General features: G+C 42.0%; 1 protein-coding gene across 6 annotated transcripts in view; it reads left to right on the top strand.

Moving 5' to 3' along the window:
* LOC115589510 (uncharacterized) overlaps positions 1–21,075 on the top strand; it is a 28,886-nt gene that overhangs the window by 4,083 nt on the left and 3,728 nt on the right. Inside the window, exons 1-4 of one of the 6 annotated variants that reach the window (XM_030430429.1) lie at positions 18,722–19,018; positions 20,357–20,382; positions 20,492–20,627; positions 20,858–20,911. In XM_030430429.1, the coding sequence (XP_030286289.1) occupies positions 20,499–20,627; positions 20,858–20,911 (183 nt within the window). In that variant the 5' untranslated portion in view covers positions 18,722–19,018; positions 20,357–20,382; positions 20,492–20,498. The other 5 variants (XM_030430433.1, XM_030430432.1, XM_030430434.1 and 2 more) reach the window with 5 other exon arrangements.

Genomic DNA, 21,075 nt, shown 5'->3' on the forward strand with positions numbered 1-21,075 from the left:
TATTCAACATCACAACGTAGTTAGCTTAGTTATCTGACAAGCTGTTAGCTATGGCTAATAATAAACTAATTAATTCAACTGCTTAATGAACAAACTTGGTGTAAAGTGACTGTTGTATGACTGTGAGCTTGCATACTTTACATATAGTATAAAGTAGGTATAGTCCAGTGGTATGAGGACCATCACTGGTTTCAGACCAACTAGCAGTGGAGCTGATGGCAGTGTGGCGAGTTAAATCTGTTCTTCAACAGGTTGGACACTACAGCCTCTGCTGGCTCTCCTGCTGACCGTCTCCAGCCACCACCGCTTCTGACCCTGCCTCCTCGTCCTGATAGCAACTCATCCAACTTGATGAGCCCCTCACACCCATCCCCCACTCCTCACACCTCCTCTGGCTCCCACACTGAAAAAAGTATAACCTTGCTCAAACTAAAATAATTGATGTCCAGATATCACATCTAAAATATTTGACTTCACAGAATCTAAATTGAGTAACTTCTTATGACCTAATTATTTTATGTTGCTATAAACAATAATACTTGACTTGACTCAACGTAAATTCTTTGCCTTGATCCAAACTATTTTCTTAACATTTTAGTTATTGAACCAAACTAATAAATTGAAATTGAACCAACCTAATGTATTCACTTTTAACTAAATTAACTTGATTTTTTTGCATTGACACCACTTAATTAATTTACATATATCCAAACTATATTTTTCACATTTTATTTGACTCAACTCCAAAAATAATTTGTTTCCCACCTTATAAACTCTTTAAAAAAAAGACACTTGGCCAACAAATAACATTAAATGTATTTATTCCTCTTTAATATATATGAACCATATGCAACATATTCCCTTTCCTTTAACTTACGTTCCTGACAACTGTTGCTGTCAGGGGCAGGAGGCTACACAATTGAGCCCGAGAGGATGGGTCCAGTCTGAATGTTTTGCCCTGAATGTAGCCCAATTGGACTGGCGATGGCTTTTGGCTAGCTTACATTACCATTACCTGTAAAGGGTTAGAAAATAAATGTATTATTATTCATGGTCATAACGTTTCTGGTAAATGCTAGCTAGCTAGCCAGCTACAATCCTGCCAGCTATGCCCCATTGAAGTACTTAAATTGGGCTATTCTTTGCAATTTTGACAACACAAAACACTAAAACTTTAATTATCAGCAACTGCTTTGCTACTTACGTTTATTTTTGGACGAAATCCACGATGTCAAATGGTGCGTCTGGCCAGCATGCCGAGAGGGAGCTACTGGACTTAACATGTGCTCTGACTGTGCAGTATGCAATGCGCATGCGCAATTAATTTGACTCAAACTAAAAATATTACCTGCAGGTCATGAAGTAAAAATAATAGTTTGAGAGGAATCAAAAACTTTGCTTTGGGTCCTTTGGACGTGTATTTAGTTCAGTACAAATCAAAATTGATGTCTCTAAATGCAAAAATAATGAGTTTCACAATCAAATCAATAATTTTATCTTGTTTCAAATGGCAGTTATTAGTTTGAATGAACAACTGCATGTTACACTTTTTTCAGTGCATGCTATTTCCCCCTCCTCAACCTGCACTGTCTACACCTCTACGTGTTAGGAGACAGCTGAGCAAACTCCCCGTCGGTAAGGCTGCAGCCCCTGACGGTGTCAGCCCACGGGTTCTCAGAGCCTGTGCCGAACAGCTCTGTGGAGTGCTTCATTGTGTCTTCGCCACGAGCCTGAGCCTCCAGAGGGTCCCTGTGTTATGGAAGACGTCCTGCCTCGTTCCAGTGCCAAAGACGCCGCAGCCAAATGGTTTCTTGGACTACCGACTGGTGGCACTGACATCACATATCATGAAGACCCTGGAGAGACTCGTCCTGAAGCAGCTCAGGCTTATTGTCAGGCCGCACCTGGATCCCCTCCAGTTCGCCTACCAGCCCGGAATTGGAGTCGAGGATGCCCTCATTTACCTGCTGAACCACGTCTACGCCCACTTGCACAAGCCGGGAGCACTGTGAGGGTCATGTGTCCGGCATGTTCGTTTGTTTGAGATTTGAGAGTAGACAGACTACAATGTACTATTAACTATTTATTAAGCAGAATTGTATCATTAAGTGAAAGCAAAAGCTTGATCGATCACGGTCTTTCTCTGTTTGAAAAAATCGCAGGCAGCAGAGCCTTAAGCAGCAAAGCTGTCACTGCAACCAATCGCCCTGGAAAAAGATGCACAATTTCAGTGTACAATACGATGAATAGCTGTAATTGGTCAAGTAGGTAAAAATAGGCGGGGAGGAACTGTGGTTTAGACTTAGCCCTCCCATCGGGGGTGCACAAACTGGTCCCAGTTTCTTGGCACACGAAACATGTTCTCCTGGAGACATTGCCCTGTTGAAGGAAAACAAGAAAAGAAAGGAAGAATATCCCTGTCCTGTCTTCCTGCACAGCTGCACTTGTTTGAAGTTTCATGGCTGCCTCCCTGATGCACACACTCAGGGGCGTTTGAGAAAGTGTTATCTCTGGCCTTGAGGCCTCTGCAGTGGATGTGTGAAAGGTGAATGAATGTAGCGATTGTGTTCTCTCTTATACCCTGGCTTTGCTCTCCTATGTATTAGGCCCTCATAAAAAGGTCAAACACTTCTGACCTATCTTATATGTACAACTCTTTTAATAATGTGTGATAATGGGACAAGACAATTAATAGTTTGATTTATTGTAGCATAGCTTTTGAGTCACAGTGTCGTAGACTTTGCAAGGAGGGGTTCATAATGAAATGTGAAAATCCTAACACACGTTGTTTGACTTCTCTAGATCTTTCAATACCATCAGGCCTGCTCTACTGGGTGACAAGCTGACGGCGATGCTTGTGGATCCCTCCTTGTGTCCTGGATCTTGGATTATCTCACTGGCCGACCACAGTACATGCGCTTATGGCAGTGTGTGTCAGATACAGTGGTCAGCAACACCGGGGCCCCACAAGGGACTGCCCTCTCTCCTTTCCTCTTCACTCTTTACACCAAGGACTTCAACTACCAGACAGACTGTTGCCATCTTCAGAAGTTCTCTGATGACTCTGCTGTAGTTGGATGTATCAGCAAGGGTGAGGAGGCTGAGCACAGGGCTGTGGTGGACAGCTTTGTCTCATGGTGTGAGCTGAACCACCTGCAGCTCAGTACTACAAAGACAGAAGAGCTGGTGGTGGATCTGAGGAGAAGCAGGACACCAGTGACCTCAGTTTCCATCCTGGGGCATAATGTGGACATTGTCAAACACTATAAATATCTGGGTGTGTTCATCGACAATAAACTGGACTGGACCAAGTCACCGAAAATCCTTTACAAGCCTCTGTTTTCTGAGGAGGCTCCACTCCCTTAACATCAGCGGGACTAGGTCAAACAGAGGAGCATCTTCAGCGAGAGACTAATTGCTCCTAAATGCACCACTGAGCGCCACAGGAAGTCATTCTTTCCTGTGGCCATTAAACTGTACAACTCCTCCCTCTGATGATCGGACTCATTTGGCCATTTATACAACAAAACAAACAAATATAACTACTCATTCTCATTTCATTTATAATGCTACAACCATTTCATTGTATGTTGTATATATATCCAGATTGTCTACTTTTTTTTTTTTTTTTTAAACATGTATTTATTGATTTTTTAATACAATATCAACTTCAACATATGGCAGTAATTAAAACAGTAGTAAGATACAATATACATTCCCAACAACACATTAAATATTTCAATATCTCATTCTCTCATTTCTTCACTCCCTCCTAGAAATTACCAGTCTTCAACAGGTCCAGAAATATCCCCCAAACATTATAAAATTCAGAAGCCCTTCCCTTAACAACATAGGTCAGTTTCTCAAGAGCCAAACTCATTGTCAAGTTATTTAACCAATGGTCAAAAGAGGGACAACCAACAGACTTCCAACATAAAGCAATACATCGTTTTGCCTGTAGTAAACAAAGGTCAACCATTTTTCTTTCCTTACAGGATAATGAACAGTCACTTGGATAAATGCCCAAAATACATATCTTAGGACATAAAGGTACAGGGAAAGTTGTGATCTGAGAGATATATTTTAACACTGAGATCCAAAATTTTTGAATCTCTTCACAGTTCCATAAACAGTGGTATAGTGTACCCTGGTACTTGTTACATTTATAACAAAGATCGGGTATATTAGGATCAAATTTATTTAGTAGTACAGGTGAGATATATGTTCTCATTATCCAATTAAACTGTATCATTTTTAATCGGGTGTTGATGGTTTGAGTGTGTGTCTTTAAACATATTGTACTCCATTCAGTGAGTGAAATATCTTCTTGTAAGTCACGCATCCACTCCTGCCTCTTATTATCAGAGTTTTCTTTATGATTTTCAACCAACATGTTATAGAACTGGGAGATCAGTCTTTTACCAAAGCAATTTTTTGTAACCTGTGTTTCTAAGATGGAGAGTGGGGGTTGATGCACTGAATTGTTCAAGTGTGCCAGAATAAAGCTTCTAAGTTGTAGATACTTAAAGAAGTGTTTCTGCGGCAAATCAAACTTTGCTTTCAACTCACTGAATGACATTAGATTGTAATTCTCATATATATCCTGCAATTTCACTATGCCCTTGTTCATCCATGCTTTAAAACCCATGTCATTCTTTGCCGGGGCGAAATGATCGTTACCCCAAATTGGGGAAAAACAGGACAACCCTAGTGAGTCACCCAACCTTCTTTGTACTGCAAACCAAACAACAATAGTGTTTTTTACAAAAGGATTAGTATTATTTCTCATCAATTTTTTAAAGGATGCTGAGTTTAAGTAGCTACTCAGTGCCAAACCTTTTGAAGACAATTTTTCAATTTCTAGCCATGGAAAGAAACCATCTGAAGAAAACCAAAACATTGCGGTTCTCAACTGGGCAGCCCAATAGTACCATTCTAGATTTGGCAACTGTAGCCCACCCCTCTCATAAGGCAAATATAAAAGTGAGAGTCTGAGTCTTGGCTTCCTGTTATTCCAGATAAAATTGGAAAGAAGCTTTCTGGTCTTAGGGAAAAACAAAGGAGGAGGAGCCAACGGGATCGACTGAAACAAATATAAAAATTTAGGTAGTATAGTCATCTTTACTACGTTTATTCTTCCCAGAGTAGAAAGAGGCAGTGATGTCCATCTAGTGATCTCTTCTGATACCTCTTCCATCATGGGTTCATAGTTAGCTGAACTAAGATTACTTATATTTGGGGATATTCTGACGCCCAAATAAATAAATCCTTCTGTGGCATTTACAAATGGGTGGGATACCACTGGCTTCCTCCTCTCACCTCCATTCAGAAACATAATAGATGACTTTTCTTTGTTCACCCTAAACCCGGAGATACTACCAAATTGATTAGACAACTGTAGGAAAGACGGTATTGATTCTGCAAGATGTGATAAAAACACTATAGTATCGTCAGCATACATTGCTGTATTGTGTATGAAGTCTCCAATCTTAATACCATGAATTGAGGAACGTGATCTAATTGCCATCGCCAAGGGCTCCATGGCTAGTACAAAAAGTAGAGGTGAAATTGGTGAACCCTGCCTAGTGCCTCGAAATAAATCAAAAGGCTGAGAGATGAGGTTATTTGTGGTTACCATTGCAGAAGAGCCCACCAGCAAAATTCTGACCCATCTACAAAAATAATCACCAAATCCGAAGCGTTTAAGGACCTCGAGCAGATAGGGCCATTCAACTCGGTCGAACGCTTTTTCCGCGTCGAGTGAAAGTATTGCAGTATCAGGGGACTCGTCACATTCATGGATTATATTAAGAACTCTCCTCACATTGTGGAACCCCTGGCGATTTTGCACAAACCCATTCTGATCTTCATGTATAATGGCTGGTAGAACCTTCTCTAGTCTCATAGCTAAAGCCTTAGCTATGATCTTTGCATCAGAATTTAAGAGTGATATGGGTCTGTAGGAACCACGTTCATTTGGTGTTTTGCCTGGTTTAAGAATAAGAGTGATCAGAGCACTTCGTAGTGTGACAGGAAGGCTACCTACTTCAAAGGATTCCAGATACACATCTAATAATGGGGCTATTAATTTTGCTTTAAATAATTTATAAATATCTATTGGAAGCCCGTCTGGACCCGAAGCTTTTCCTCCTTTCATGCTTGTAATGGCATTAGAAATGTCATTCAAATTTAACTCCTTTTCTAATTCACTTTTCATACATCCAGAAATACAGGGAAAGATCAATCCATCTAGGAAACTGTTTTGGTACGCCGGGTCTGCTAGGCAGTCGGAGTTATAAAGGGTTTTATAATATGAGACAAAGGTCTTATTAATTTCTGTGGGATCTGTAGTTAATTCTCCTTGATCGTTTCTGATTATATTGATGGCTCTATCAGATTCCAGTTTCTTTAGCTGCCAAGCTAGCAATTTACCAGGCTTTTCGCCCTGGTCGTAAAAAGTTTGTTTTAGTCTTATTAGACCGTCTTCAGCCTTAAGCATGGATAGCTCCTCGTATTTTGCTTTAAGGGTCAGTAATTCCTGTTTTTTCTGTGTCGAATCATCCAAGATAACCTCTCTCTCTAATTCTCTAATTTTAGAATCCAAATCATTCATTGTCTGTTTGAATTTGTTAAATTTAGAGCTGGTGAAGCTTATCATCTGTCCCCTAATATATGCTTTAAAAGCTTCCCACCTAATGGCTGCAGATGTTTGGTTCGTATTTATTGAGAAATAGAGATCAATATGTTCTCCTACAAATTTTATAAAGTCAGCGTCTTGTAGCCATTTAGGATGTAAGCGCCACTTAGCCGAGCGTCTATTCAATTGTTCAACATTGTATAAAAGTGAGGTTGGAGCATGATCTGACAGAACAATACTATCGTACATACAATTATTTATATTTGGTAACATAGATGAAGAAATCAAAAAATAATCTATTCGGGAGTGGGTTCTAAATGTTGCTGAATAGCATGAGAATTCCCTTTTGCTGGGATTTTGGGTTCTCCAAGGGTCACAAATATTCAGGTCTCTCATATATTGTTGTATTTTCTTTCTTGTTTGAGAATGTGATGTATCTATCCCTGACGAGCGATCCAGCTTCGGGTCTAAAGTACAATTTAAGTCACCTGCCAATACTATCTTACCCGTTAGGGTAGCCAACAACAGAAATAAGTTCTCAAAAAATGATGGGTTATCATCATTGGGGCCATACACATTAACCAAATTAATATTTTCTCCCAAGAAAATTCCTTGGACCACCAAAAATCTACCCGCTTTGTCATAGATAGTGTTGTTTACTTGGAAAGGCACCGATTTATGAATCAACACCATAACTCCTCTCGAGTGAGAGGGGAAACAGGACGCTAGCACCTTGCCTGGCCACCTCCTTCTTACTTTCACCAAGTCCTCAGTGAGTAAATGTGTCTCCTGGATAAACACTATTGATGACTTAAGTTGCTTAAGCCTGGTAATAACCTGTTTTAATTTAGTCAACTTAACCATCCCCCTAACATTCCAAGAAGTGAATTTAAAATCCTTATTTGAAGTCATCTAGTCTTAATAAAGCACCAAATTGTGCAGCATAGTATCATCTTTTGGTTGTTGGTAAACCTGTTGAGAATCTCTATGTGTTGTATTGGGAGTGCACCAGCAAAATGCAACATGTTGTGGGAAGTACAGGAAAACAAACTTAAAATCTGCCATGAACAAATCCCCTTGGCTGTCAACCTGAACAGGACAGCTCTTTGCCCTTCCCCACCCTCCCCCTGACTTTGGGGTGCAGTTAAATGCACGCACTGATCCAGTGAAAACAAGGGAGCAGCTAAACCAAACCAAGCAGTCATTAATCAGAACAAACAAAACTAAAAGGACACTTGTGTCCCCTGGCAAAAAAATATATACCCACACAAACAATTATGTGTGAAGTGTTCATCATAGTCCTCCTGCAACTTAAATATCATAAAGGAAAGCCGACAATATCTTCTCTTCCAAAGGAAAAAAGGGCCAGTTAAAAAGAAAGGGAATTGGCAGACTCTTTATAGAGAATAAATGAAAATCCCGTTACATCTGAGTAGACTGACAGAGTGATGAATGAAATAAACAAAACAAAGAAGTCGCTCCTAAAAAGTAAAAGCATAACTATTTCACATGAGTGTTACTGGTCCATAGAGCTCACCATAACAAATTATAGATGTTATAGGAGGATAGGGATTCAGCAGTTCACTTTAGTTAATCTGTAAATCCTGTGTGCTCTTTCGATGAGAGGTGGTCTTGTAAATGTCGCTGGTCCCAGCACTTCGGGGAGCCACTTCTCTAAGAAAGCCACCGCATCGTTACCCTCCACCTTCTCTGGCATGTTAACTAGTCGCAGGTTGGAACGGCGAGAGCGGTTCTCAAGCTCGTCGAGTTTATTCGTGAGGAGAGTCACTTGTTTAGCTAGCAAATCAGTCTTGCCTTTCTCTGAGTTGACGGTGTCCTCAACGCTGCTAATGCGCACTTCTGCTTCATCCATGCGAGCCGAGAAGTCCTGCACATCCCTCTTAACGTCTTGAATCGCTTTCAGGACCACATCAATCTTTGTGGAAAAATCATTTCTGATCCCGTCGAGTATCTGAATGACATCCATGTTTTGGACTGCTCCGGTAGCCATGTCCACGTGAAGCACGGGGCTAGCATCACCTGTGGAGTTAGCTAGGCTGTTAGCATCTGAGACATCGTCTTCCTCACTCGGAGAGAAGTTTGCTTTAGGTTTGTTTTGTGCTTTCTTCGCCGGCATATTAATCGCAGGTTATGCAGTTTTAAGTTGTCACAAACGAAAGTTGACGCTATTCGTGTAGTTAAAGGAGGATTTACAGGATTTTACTGAAATATTGCCAGGAGCTCACAAAAAGACGTGTGCTTAGTTCAGCGCCATAACCACGCCCCCCAGATTGTCTACTTTACTGTTTTTTATTATTTTGTTCATCTTATTGTCTACTTTAATATTTTATTTTATTTTATTTATATCATTTTAATGTCTATTTTAATATTCTATTGTATTTCATTGTCTATTTTAGTATTTTATTTATATTTTTATCTTTATCTCCCATTTCCATTCATGCTGTATTTCGATTTCTACTTTGCATGGAGCATTGGAACGAAAACAATTTTCCCCCGGGGATTAATAAAGTATTCAGAATTGCAGCAAACACTATTTTATATACCACATATTAAAGGTGCACTAAAGGAACCCTCTTTGTTTTCATTGACTGAACAAATTGAATAAACAAACTGACCCTAAAGGACAACACAGTTTCATACTGTTTACTCAGTTTATATGTGGCGGACCCTGCCACATTTCCACCTCATCAATAATGTACATTTTAACATTCTGTGTTTGAATTTCTTCTCCAAAACTACATCGTGCCCCTTTAACATTTTGTGAGCATCTGTTTGATACATTTCTGGTGAAATTATGATGGTCTTAATGGACCCGCTTTATCTGCTTTGCACAATGATGAACTCAACTTTTTCTCTCCTTCATACTCGTCAGTGTAAATGAGATGTGACCCTTCTTGGTCTTCTTCCAATGACACTTCATACAGAAAATCTGAAGATTTCACTGAAACTGTATTTTTATTTAAATATGAAACAGTCAAATCGTATTTCAAAAGTATTTACACAACATTCCCTGAAAAATAATGTTTTCTAAGGCCTCAATAAGCATCAGTTTCACGTTTGTTCACAGTTTACATCACACACTTTTGTACAGTTGTGTCCTGGTGTATCATCTACAGTTTGCTTTGTGTCTCACACCTACACTAACTGATGTTGGTTAATTACTGCCAAAGTGAAACTACAAAGTAATACTTATGCGACGAGGCAGCAACATGTCCCAACAATGTCCTGCACACATTCTCATAATCAATTACCAAACACTACGACCTGGTTTTGAAATCATGAATCTTTTTAATTGTTTGACAGAGAACAAGATTTTAAAGACTCATCATTAACAGGGATGTGAAATGTGTTGATATGCTTTAGTTGAACTTACTAATGTTCTGACGTGTGTAGTGCTTCATGCAAGATCAATAGCAAGTTTTGGGTTAAAAATGGCTATCAGTAACAATGAATGAAATTTACAAATGTTCTGATGTGCAACCATTACAATTTTTCATTGTATGCATAATGACACAAAAAGAAACAGATTTTCTCCTGTTAGTTCTAATCAGCTCTAATATTAAGGAGGACCACTGCAGTTAGTTGTGTTTTTGCTTGACTGTATTTGGATTGGTTTGCTAAAGTCTTTGTCTTATATCTGGTTAACTACATCCTCATGTGTCTGTCACAGCTGGGTTTATGTGGAGTGATCCAGTTGAAGCCACATTATGTCTACAGAGACACTGAGGCTCATCTGTAAATTTGATTTAAATCAAAAATTAACTTTACATAAATTACATTAGACTTTTATTTTTAGCAGATATAGAGCCTCAAATACAAACTGTCACCCTGTCTTTAGCTCTTCCCTTGACGTTTTGAACTAATACAGTTAAATCCACTGCCTGCTGTTGACATATTGTCGATTAATTGATGGTGTAAGTGTGACAGAGCCAGTTTGTTTTATAATCCTATGTGAATAGGTACCTGCAGGAAGGGAACAGATGCAAATACTAGAGGCTACTCTTCCTATTTGCACACACACTATGTCCTCCTTTTTTATGTGGTTGTTTTCATCTTTGTGTCGGCTTGTCTCTGTTACAGGTTGCTTCAGTCTCAGAGCCGGTTTTTAAAAGCAGCAGAGGCAGCTATAAGAAAGTGTATCCAAAGTGAATAACTATGTAATTTTAAATATCCAAAAATACATTGTGAATTTCATTGCAGATATCCACAATTCGTATTATGACTAGTAAAAATTCAATTGTGGACATCTGTATATCCATCCATCCATCCATTGTCAACCGCTTATCCAAAATCGGGTCGCGGGGGCAGCAGCTTCAGTAGCGAGTCCCAGACTTCCCTTTCCCCGGCCACATTGGCTAACTCTGACTGGGGAATCCCCAGGCGCTCCCAGGCCAGAGAAGAGATATAATCCCTCCACCTGGTCCTTGGTCTACCCCTAGGTCTCCTCCCAGTTGGACGTGCCAGGAACACCTCCCTAGGAAGGCGCCCTGGTGGCATCCTCATCAGATGCCCGAACCACCTCAACTGGCTCCTTTCCACGCAGAGGAGCAGCGGCTCTACTCCGAGTCCCTCCCGGATGGCTGAGCTTCTTACCCTATCTCTAAGGGAGACCCCAGCCACCCTGCGAAGAAAACCCATTTCGGCAGCTTGTACCCGCGATCTCATTCTTTCGGTCATGACCCATCGCTCATGACCATAGGTGAGGGTGGGGACGAAGATTGACCGGTAGATCGAGAGCTTTGCCTTTCGGCTCAGCTCTCTTTTCGTCACAACCGTGCGGTGAAGCGCATGCAACATCGCACCCGCTGCTCCGACTCGCCTGTCAATCTCACGCCCCATCATCCCCTCACTCGTGAACAAAACCCCAAGGTACTTGAACTCCTTCACTTGGGGCAAGGACACATTCCCCACCTGGAGTAGGCAATCCACCGGTTTCCTACTGAGAACCATGGCCTCAGATTTAGAGGTGCTGATCCTCATCCTTGCCGCTTCATACTCAGCTGCGAACTGATCCAATGAGAGTTGTAGATCTACAGCCGATGATGCCATCAAGACAACATCATCCGCAAAAAGCAGTTATGCGATCTTAAGGTCACAGACCTGTAACCCCTCCATACCACGACTGCGCCTCGAAATCATGTCCATGTATATCACAAACAGGATTGGGGACAAGGCACAGCCCTGGCGGAGGCCAACACCCACTTGGAACAAGTCCGACTTACTTCCGAGTATACGCACACAGCTCTCGCTTTGAGAATATAGGGATTGGATGGCCCTGAGAAGGGACCCCCTCACCCCATACTCCCGCAGCACCTCCCACAGAACATCTCGGGGGACCCGGTCGTACGCCTTCTCCAGATTCACAAAACACATGTGGACTGGGAGATTGTACTCCCAGGCCCCCTCCAAGACCCCTGCCAGAGTAGAGAGCTGGTCCGTTGTTCCACGACCAGGACGGAATCTGCATTGTTCCTCTTCAATCTGAGGTTCGACAATCGGCCGGACCCTCCTTTCCAGCACCTTGGAGTAGACTTTCCCAGGCAGGCTGAGTAGTGTGATACCTCTGTAATTGGCACACACCCTCTGGTCCCCTTTCTTAAAGAGAGGGACCACCACACCTGTTTGCCACTCCTTCGGCACCGACCCCGACCCCCACGCAATGTTGAAGAGGCGTGTCAACCAAGACAGCCCCTCAACACCCAGAGCCTTCAGCATTTCTGGTGGTATCTCATCGATCCCTGGGGCTTTGCCACTGTGGAGTTGTTTGACTACCACAGTGACTTCACCCAGGGAAATCGGCGACGATACCAAATCATCCTCCAGCTCTGTCTCCATTACAGAGGGTGGCTGAGTGGGATTCAGGAGGTCACCAAAGTACTCCTTTCACCGCCCTATGACCTCCTCAGTCGAAGTCAACAAGGTCCCATCATTGCTGTACACAGGTTGGATGGTTCCCCATTTCCCCCTCCTGAGGTGGCGGACAGTTTTCCAGAAGCGCTTTGTCGCCGCCCGAAAGTCCTTCTCCATGGCCTCGCCGAACTCCTCCCACACCTGCTGCTTTGCCTCTGCCGCAGCTGCGGCTGCCGCCCTTTGGGCCCGTCGGTACCCCAAAACTGCCTCAGGAGTCCCCCGGGACAACATGTCCCTGAAGGACTCCTTCTTCAGTCGGACGGCTTCCCTGACCACCGGTGTCCACCACGGTGTCCGAGGGTTGCCGCCCCTTGAGGCACCTAAGACCCTATGGCCACAGGACACAGCTGCAGCTTCAACAATGGAAGCTTTGAACATCGTCCATTCAGGTTCGATATCCCCAGCCTCCACAGGGATGCTAGAGAAGCTCCTTCGGAGGTGGGAGTTGAAGGCTTCTCGCACAGGGGCCTCCCCCAGACGTTCCCAGCTTACCCGCACTACCCTGGTAAGCCCCACTACTCGTTTGGGCTTACCAGGTCTGTCCAGGGATTTCCCCTGCCACCGAAACCAACTTACCACCAGGTGGTGATCAGTTGCCAGCTCTGCCCCTCTCTTCACCCGAGTGTCCAAGACACACGGTCGAAGATCAAATGATACGATCACAAAATCGATCATTGACCTTTGACCTAGGGTGCTCTGGTACCACGTACACTTATGAGCATCCTTGTGTTCGAACATGGTGTTCATTATAGACAGACCGTGACTAGCACAGAAGTCTAATAATAGAACACCACTCGGGTTCAGATCGGGGAGGCCGTTCCTCCCAATCACGCCTCTCCGTCATTGCCGACGTGCGCATTGAAGTCCCCCAGTAAGACCACGGAGTCCCCCACCGGGGCCCCTTGCAGGGCCCCAGCCAGGACCTCCAAGAAGGCCGCATACTCCAAACTGCTGTTCGGTGTGTATGCACAGACAACAGTCAGAGTTTTCCCCCCAGCCCTTAGGCGTAGGGAGGCGACCCTCTCGTCCACCGGGGTAAACTCCAACACGGCGGCGCTCAGCCGGGGACTTGTGAGTATCCCCACACCCGCCCGGTGCCTCACACCTTTGGCAACTCCCGAGAAGAATAGTGTCCAGCCCCTTTCCAGGAGTTTGGATCCAGAGCCGATGCTGTGCGTGGAGGCAAGCCCCACCAGATCCAACCGGTAACGCTCAACCTCCCGCACCAGCTCCGGCTCCTTCCCCCCAAGAGAGGTGACATTCCACGTCCCCAGAGCCAGCCTCTGCCGCCCAGGTCTGGGCTGCCGAGGCCCGCCACCACCACTGCCACCCATGTGGCAGCGCACCCGACCCCGGCGGTTTCTCCTGCGGATGGTGGGTCCACGGGATGGGGGAGGGAGAAGTGCCACGTTACTCTTTCGGGCTGTGCCCGGCCAGGCCCCGTGGCAGACCCGGCCACCAGGCACTTGCTCACGGGTCCTCCGTCCGGGCCTGGCTCCGGACGTGGGCCCCGGGCTTCCTCCGGGCAGGGTCTCTCGCCTCACACTTCTATTTTTCATGGGGTATTTTGAACCATACTTAGTCTGGCCCCTCACCTGAGACCAATTTGCCTTGGGAGACCCTACCGGGAGCACATGGCTCCTGACAACCTAGCTCCCAGGTTCATTGGGACACGCAAACCTCTCCACCACGATAAGGTGATGGTTCCCGTATATATATTGTGGATACCCATTATGACATTTTTACTAGTCAAAATGTATATTGGATATTCAAAATGACATTCTGGATATCTGGAATAGTTTTTCATTTTGGATATCTGAAATGAAAATTATGACTTGTAACAATTGGATTGAAGATATCTGAAATGGCAGTTTTTCCTAGTAAGACTTCAATTGCAGATATCCAGAATGTTCATTCTAGATATCCTGAATGTAATTGTGGATATCTGAAACTGAAAGCCCAATACACATGAATGGCAAAAGTGACATCATTTGTCCTAGGAAGAATGTAATTGTGGATATCTGAAACTGAAAGCCCAATACACATGAATGGCAAAAGTGACATCATTTGTCCTAGGAAGAATGTTATTGTGGATAGCTGAAATGACAGTTGTGGATAGGAAGAATGCCATTGTGGATATCTGAAATGTTCTTTTTGACTAGGAGGAATTGACTTACAGATATCTGCAATACATATCCAGTCTAGCTATTAAATGCTAAAACGGCTTGCCACAGGCACTTACAATAACTGATGGTGGTGTTTCCTGTGAAGTGAAACTGTCAAATACCATTTCTTCAAAAGTGAAACTGAAGAGACGGACGGAAGGAGCGGTGATTCAGAAGATTCCAAGTCAAGGCAGGACCCATTCTGCATGTACAGACCATCACATACCAATAAACATACAGTGACACACAAACACTGGTATATTGTGCAATGGGGGAGGTGTCACCAATACTATATAAAGCATTACTGGGAGTCTCATCTCATCATATTTTCTCTCATCACCTGTTCAGCAACTCTCCTTCCAGTTACCCAGCAGGTAAGATCACAAACTTTAACACACCATTAGATGGTTTATACTACAGACCTTTAAATATTACAAGTGAAAAAGTTGCAGATTCAGTTGGAGTTTGTCATTTTTCTTTTTTTTTTTTTGTCACTTTGTTTTAGAACAGAGATGTCAACAGCAGCTTCGTCCAGCAGCAGAGGAGAGGCTGGTGTCAGAGCCACCACAGGCCTGTTCTCCATCTTCACTCTGCTGTGTCTGGTTTACCTCTTAAGTACACTGATGCACAAAGGCCTGCCGGTAAATACACTGATGTTAAACCTCTCTGTATCTAGAACATGTCATTGTGAGCCATCACAAAAACAAATTGCTGTTGAAATGTTCTTATAAATTTAATCATTTTTATCTGAAGTTGTGTGTGCTACATTAGCTGCTGACCAGCTGCTGTGATACTTTCATGTTATCAAATGGAAATCTCATTCTGGATTTGCAGGAAGAGTTCAAGGAAGAACTTCAGCAAATACAAGAACGACTGGACGAGGAGAAGGTGAGTCAGTCACACAGTTCATGTTGCTCACAAAAATTACTTCAGAGTAAGTTTGAAGTGTTGGAATACTGTGTGACTTTATGTATGGCATACATGGTATATGTTTTTTTATTGTTATTATTAGGTGATGTACGAGCGAGTAGCAGGTGCCCTCAAAGATGTCTTGGTGGCAAATCAAAGTTTTATGGAGTTGCTGGAAGCAGACGTGAAGGCAAAGCAAGAAGAATTTCCTGAGCACTCTCTATTACTGCAAGCTTTTTTGAAGGGCAATAAGTACTGTGTAGAGGCAACCAAGAATAGTGTAAATAAGGGGGATGAGGAGACGAGAGCACGGATAGATCACATAGAAAAGAAACTGGAAAGATTGAGGAAATCTATCACAGAGCTGTGAGGTTTGTCTTGTCTTGGGTGTTTTGTCTCGTGTACTTCCTGTTTTATTTTGAAATTCTGACTCTCCTCTCGTTTCATGTCATTTGCCCTTCCTCATGTGTCTCCAGTCTGAATTCTTCCCTGATCCCTGATTGTTTCCACCTGTTCCCCATTACCCTTATGAGTATTTAAGTCCGCGTCTCCCCTTGTCCTATGCCAAAGAGTTTTGTCTGTCGTTCACCTAAGCCCTTCGGCACAGTCTTGTTTTGTTAAGTATTAGCCTTGTCTTGTATAGTTTTGAAATTAATTGGTTATTTCCCTATTTCCCTTTGTTTTCCTTCTGGCCTTGCAGGTTTAGTCAGGTTCAGGTTTATTAGCCATTTTAGTTATCAATCGGTCTTGTTGCCTGAAAATTCTGAATATAAGCCTGTTAAATTTTGATTCTGCCCTTCATCTGAGTCCTCCTTTTAGTCCAGGCCATACAAAATCACTCACAGTCCATGAGGACCAACACGCTGAACTGTAAATCCCATGTCAGTCAGAGCTTCCACCTCTGATACTGCAGCTTTGTAATTTTTATTATAGTTTCCCTTTTTTATTCTTCAGTTTCATTTAAGTATTTTCTCTGAACTGACTTTGAACTCATGTTTGACAAAAAGTAGGAGGTTGGAAAGAGATGCACTATTGACAGGGATGTGAGAGGTGTTGTACTACTTTTATTGAACATATTTACAAATGTACTGATGTGCAACCATTACAGTTATGGCGCTGGAAACAATGCTAATGCATGATTACATAAAACACAATTTAATCCTTTTATTTCTAGTTAAAAATATTAAGGTGGATTACTAAAAAGAATTATGTTGTTTTCTTCTGCCGCTTTATTTTATGGTTTTCTTGGAATAACAGAATCCAAAATATAAACTATGATCTTCTACATTTCTACCTATATTACTTTATTGAAATCAGGGCTATTGCTGTATATACTGTAAAACTATGTTGCATGAAATTCAGCATATGTGGAAAACCCAAATAAATGTCCTACATGGGAACTGTTGCTGTTTGTCGTTTCTTTCTTTGCAATTGTGAAATATGAAGCCCAGAGTTCTAACACAAGTATTTTTTTCTCTGTATCTTTATTCATACTTCAGAATTCACAACATCCAACATTTGATTATCTACATATCGTATCAGGACAGTCAATCAGTAATGACGATTTAGCCTGCATCTGCTCTTTAAAATCTTTTGAAATTACTGTAAGATGTAAACATCTTTTTCAAATTCCCTCTGAGAATAATTGTACATATTGTTATACACTACAAAAATTGACTTAACCCTAAACTTCCATCCAATTCAGATCCGAAAGAATTACTGACTGTCAGGCCTGGGCTTTAAAGAGGACTCAGATGCAGAGTAAGGTTGAAATTCAACAGGCTTTTATTCTGAAATTCCAATGCTTCAAGACAGATTGACAAATCAACAGACCGTGAAAAATAGAAAGGAACAACTCCTATATAAAAAGAAAACCACTCCACTGGAGGGAACTCAACTCAAAAGTGAAACAAAACAAAAAATCAGTCCACAGGAGGTAAACAAAAGACTGCAAACTAACTACACTTCAAATGCTTGGCTATAAATAGGTACAACAAAAATTCACTTCAAGGCACAAGGCTGTGAAACTAAACTACACTACCAGATTATGCTGTGAAAATTTAACAAATAAAAATCACTCTAATGGAGGAAAGAAAAGGCTATAAACATAAACTGCGAGTCTGAGCTGCACTATGAAAATGACTAACAAAAAAATCACTTAAGAGCATCACTGTCATGCTCAAATGACGTTAAAGCACACCCTGCCGGGTAATATTGCTTAAATAAACGTCCTACATGGGAACTGTTGCTGTCTGCCGTTTCTTTTCCTTGCAGTTGTGAAATACGAAGGCCAGAGTTGTAACACAAGCATTTTCTCTGTATCTTTACTCATACTGCAAAATTCAAAACAATCAACATTTATTTTACCACATGTCATCTGTTAAGTTTTAACTGTGTGAGTATTGCCTGACCGCTGTGACGAATCACTATGCACTTATAACCCTCTGCCCGCAATTACTGTGCACTTCTATTCACTGCCTCATTTATGCATCTGTTTTTGAGTCTCAGACACTGTGACTATCACTGCCATGCACTAGCTCATGTTTACTAAAAGTGTGAAGTCTAAGACACTGTGACTTAATTGCATTGTACCAATAACCTGTATTATTAAGAGTTGTACCAATAACCTGTATTATTAAAAGAGTTGTACATATCATGTTGATTAATGAGATTGGTTGCAAGCATCAATTCTTTTTGTGAAGGGTTAATACATTGGAGAGAAAAGCCAGGGTATGAGAGAGAACACAGCTGCATTCATGCCTGACAGTCCAAGGTCAGAGATAACACTTGTTTTCCCCAGAACCATCGAGGTGTGCCTTAGGGAGTCAACCGAAGAACTGAAACAAGTGCAGATGAGCAGGAAGACAGGAAAGGGAGGTTTTTTCTCAACAGGGCGCTGTCTCCATGAAGTGATGGGATCGTGTTGCCAAGGGGCTGGAACCATGGGAGATCTAAGTTTAAACCACAGCTCCACCCCACCTGTTTGACCAGTGAAAGTTATTCACCTTATCTAACTACTTTAACCAATGAGAAATGATACATCTTCTGTAAGTGAAAATATAAAAATGTATCAGAGAGAGAAATTGTGCATCTTTTTCTGGGCGATTAGTTGTAGTTAACAGCTTTGCTGCCTGCGATTTTTCAATCAGAGAAAGTTCTCGATCAAGCTTTACTTAATGATACAATTCTTAATAAATGGTAAAAGGTACATCGCGGTTTGTCTACTCTCAAATAAACGAACACGCCTGACAAATTTGGTGACCTGATTTGAGAAAAGGAGACGAGGACCACATTGGGACCGGGTCGACGCGACTTCCCTGCTGAGACTGGATCCGGACGCCGGACTCATCGACACTCACAAGGGTCCATCTGAAAGGTAAGCAGAAACCTGTTGTTAAAAATATCAAATTCTGCATAAATTACTTTATACAAATTAATGTGACTGAGGAGGAGGAAAGGTTGTCTGGAGCTAAAAATATTTTTTGAAGTAAATATAATCACATCCCAACTGAAAGAATTGTATCATTAACTGTAAAAATCACGGGTAAATAAGTGTGTGGGGCAGAGCGGAGAGGTCCCTGAGTTTGAGTCTCTAAAGCATAATCCAGTAGGTATTCCACATCTGAATCAATCGGTATACAGGGGGGAAAGACATTTACGAGAAGGTTTAAAAACTCTGAGTTTGAGTCTGTAAAAGCTGAATCCAGTATGTATTCCTCACCTGAATGAATAGGATTACAGGCGGGAAAGAATAAAATAGGTTGAAAGTCCACAGGTGGAAGTCCTGAAAAGTGTGAAATAGAGGCCTAACCTGCGTAAAATGGTACCTTAAAAAAAAGCAAAAACGCTGAGAATTGTGTTGAATTTTTGTTGCAGTGTTGAACTGCTGTGACAATGTTGGGTTGCTGTGCTATGTGAATTGTTGCTGGTTTGAAGGTTGTTCAAAGTGACAGAGCGTGGGGTGAGTAGTCACAACTGTGTCTAGATTCTGAGAACAGTGGTGTCTTGGTGGAAAGCGCAAACAGTGGAACCCCAGCGGTGCCAACAAAACTGTCTGTGCTGTTGAAACCTTACGGTGACAATGTACGCAGCATCCTTCAACAAAAGGCTTGTTGCTTGGGTGAACTCCATACAAACCGGCTGGCCACTGTACAAAGAATCTATAGGGTCAGTTGTTTGGGTGTACTCCATATAAACTGACTGGCTGTTGGAGACGAAATTTGAGTTAAATGAAATAAAGTTTGGAGTGGAGAAGTGATTGAGAAGACGAATGGTGATTGTTGGATAAAATTGGTGGAGCTCTGCCCCCATCTAGTGGTCTTAATCTGACATTGTTACAATACATTTAAATTTGATGTTTGCCTCCCTGGTGGGCTAAAATAAAATTACAACAATAGTTCAAAAGTGACACTCTGCCTCCATCAGGACAGCCAATCAGACACAATGATTTAGCCTGCATCTGCTGTTTAAAATCTTTTGAAATGACACGACTGTAAGACATGAACGTGTTTTACAAATTCCCTCTGAGAATAATTAACATGTGACATCAGCACCAATCTAACGTGCTACTTCTCCTTCTTTGATGTCTCATGACATGCATCACATTCTCAACAACAATAAAAAACACAGCGAGTTGTGCCGTGGGGGATGGTGACACCAGAACTATTTGAAGCATTGTGTGTATTTTCTCAATTTTTCCTTCATCTCTGCATAGAAGCTCTCCTTCCATTCACCGAGCAGGTAAGATAAAACACTCAGTATGAGATAATTTATACTGCAGACCTTCAAATATTACAAGTGAAAAAGTTTCAGATTCAGTTGCAATTTATCCTTTTTCACTTTGATTTAGAACAGTGATGTCAGCAGCAGCTTGGTCCAGGAGCAGTGGAGTGGCGGTTGTCAGAGCCACCACAGGCCTGTTCTCCATCTTCACTCTGCTGTGTCTGGTTTGCCTCTCAAGTTCGCTGACTTGCAAAGACAAGCTGGTAAATCCACTGATGTTGAACCTCTCTGTATCTAGAACATGTTCACATTCATTTGAAAGTCCTCAGCCATTTTGAGTAATCACAAAAAACAAATTACTGTTGAAATGTTCTTATATATTTAATCATTTTTATCTGCAGTTGTATGTGCTACATTAGCTGCTGACCAGCTGCTGTGATACTTACATGTTATCAAATGGAAATTCATGTTGATTCTCATTCTGGATTTGCAGAAAGAGGTCAAGGAAAGAAATCAGAAAGCACAAAAACAACTGGACGATGCGAAGGTGAGTCAGTCACACAATTTATGTTGCTCACATAAATTACAGTACTTCAGAGTAAGTTTGGAGTGTTGGAATACTGTGTGACTTTATGTACAGCAGTGCATACATGGTATATGTTGAATTTCTTATCCCATCAGGCAATATACGAGTCAAAAATGGGCATCGCC

The sequence above is a fragment of the Sparus aurata genome, chromosome 10 (assembly GCF_900880675.1).
Source record: "Sparus aurata chromosome 10, fSpaAur1.1, whole genome shotgun sequence".
In the NCBI taxonomy this organism is placed as follows: Eukaryota; Metazoa; Chordata; class Actinopteri; order Spariformes; family Sparidae; genus Sparus; species Sparus aurata.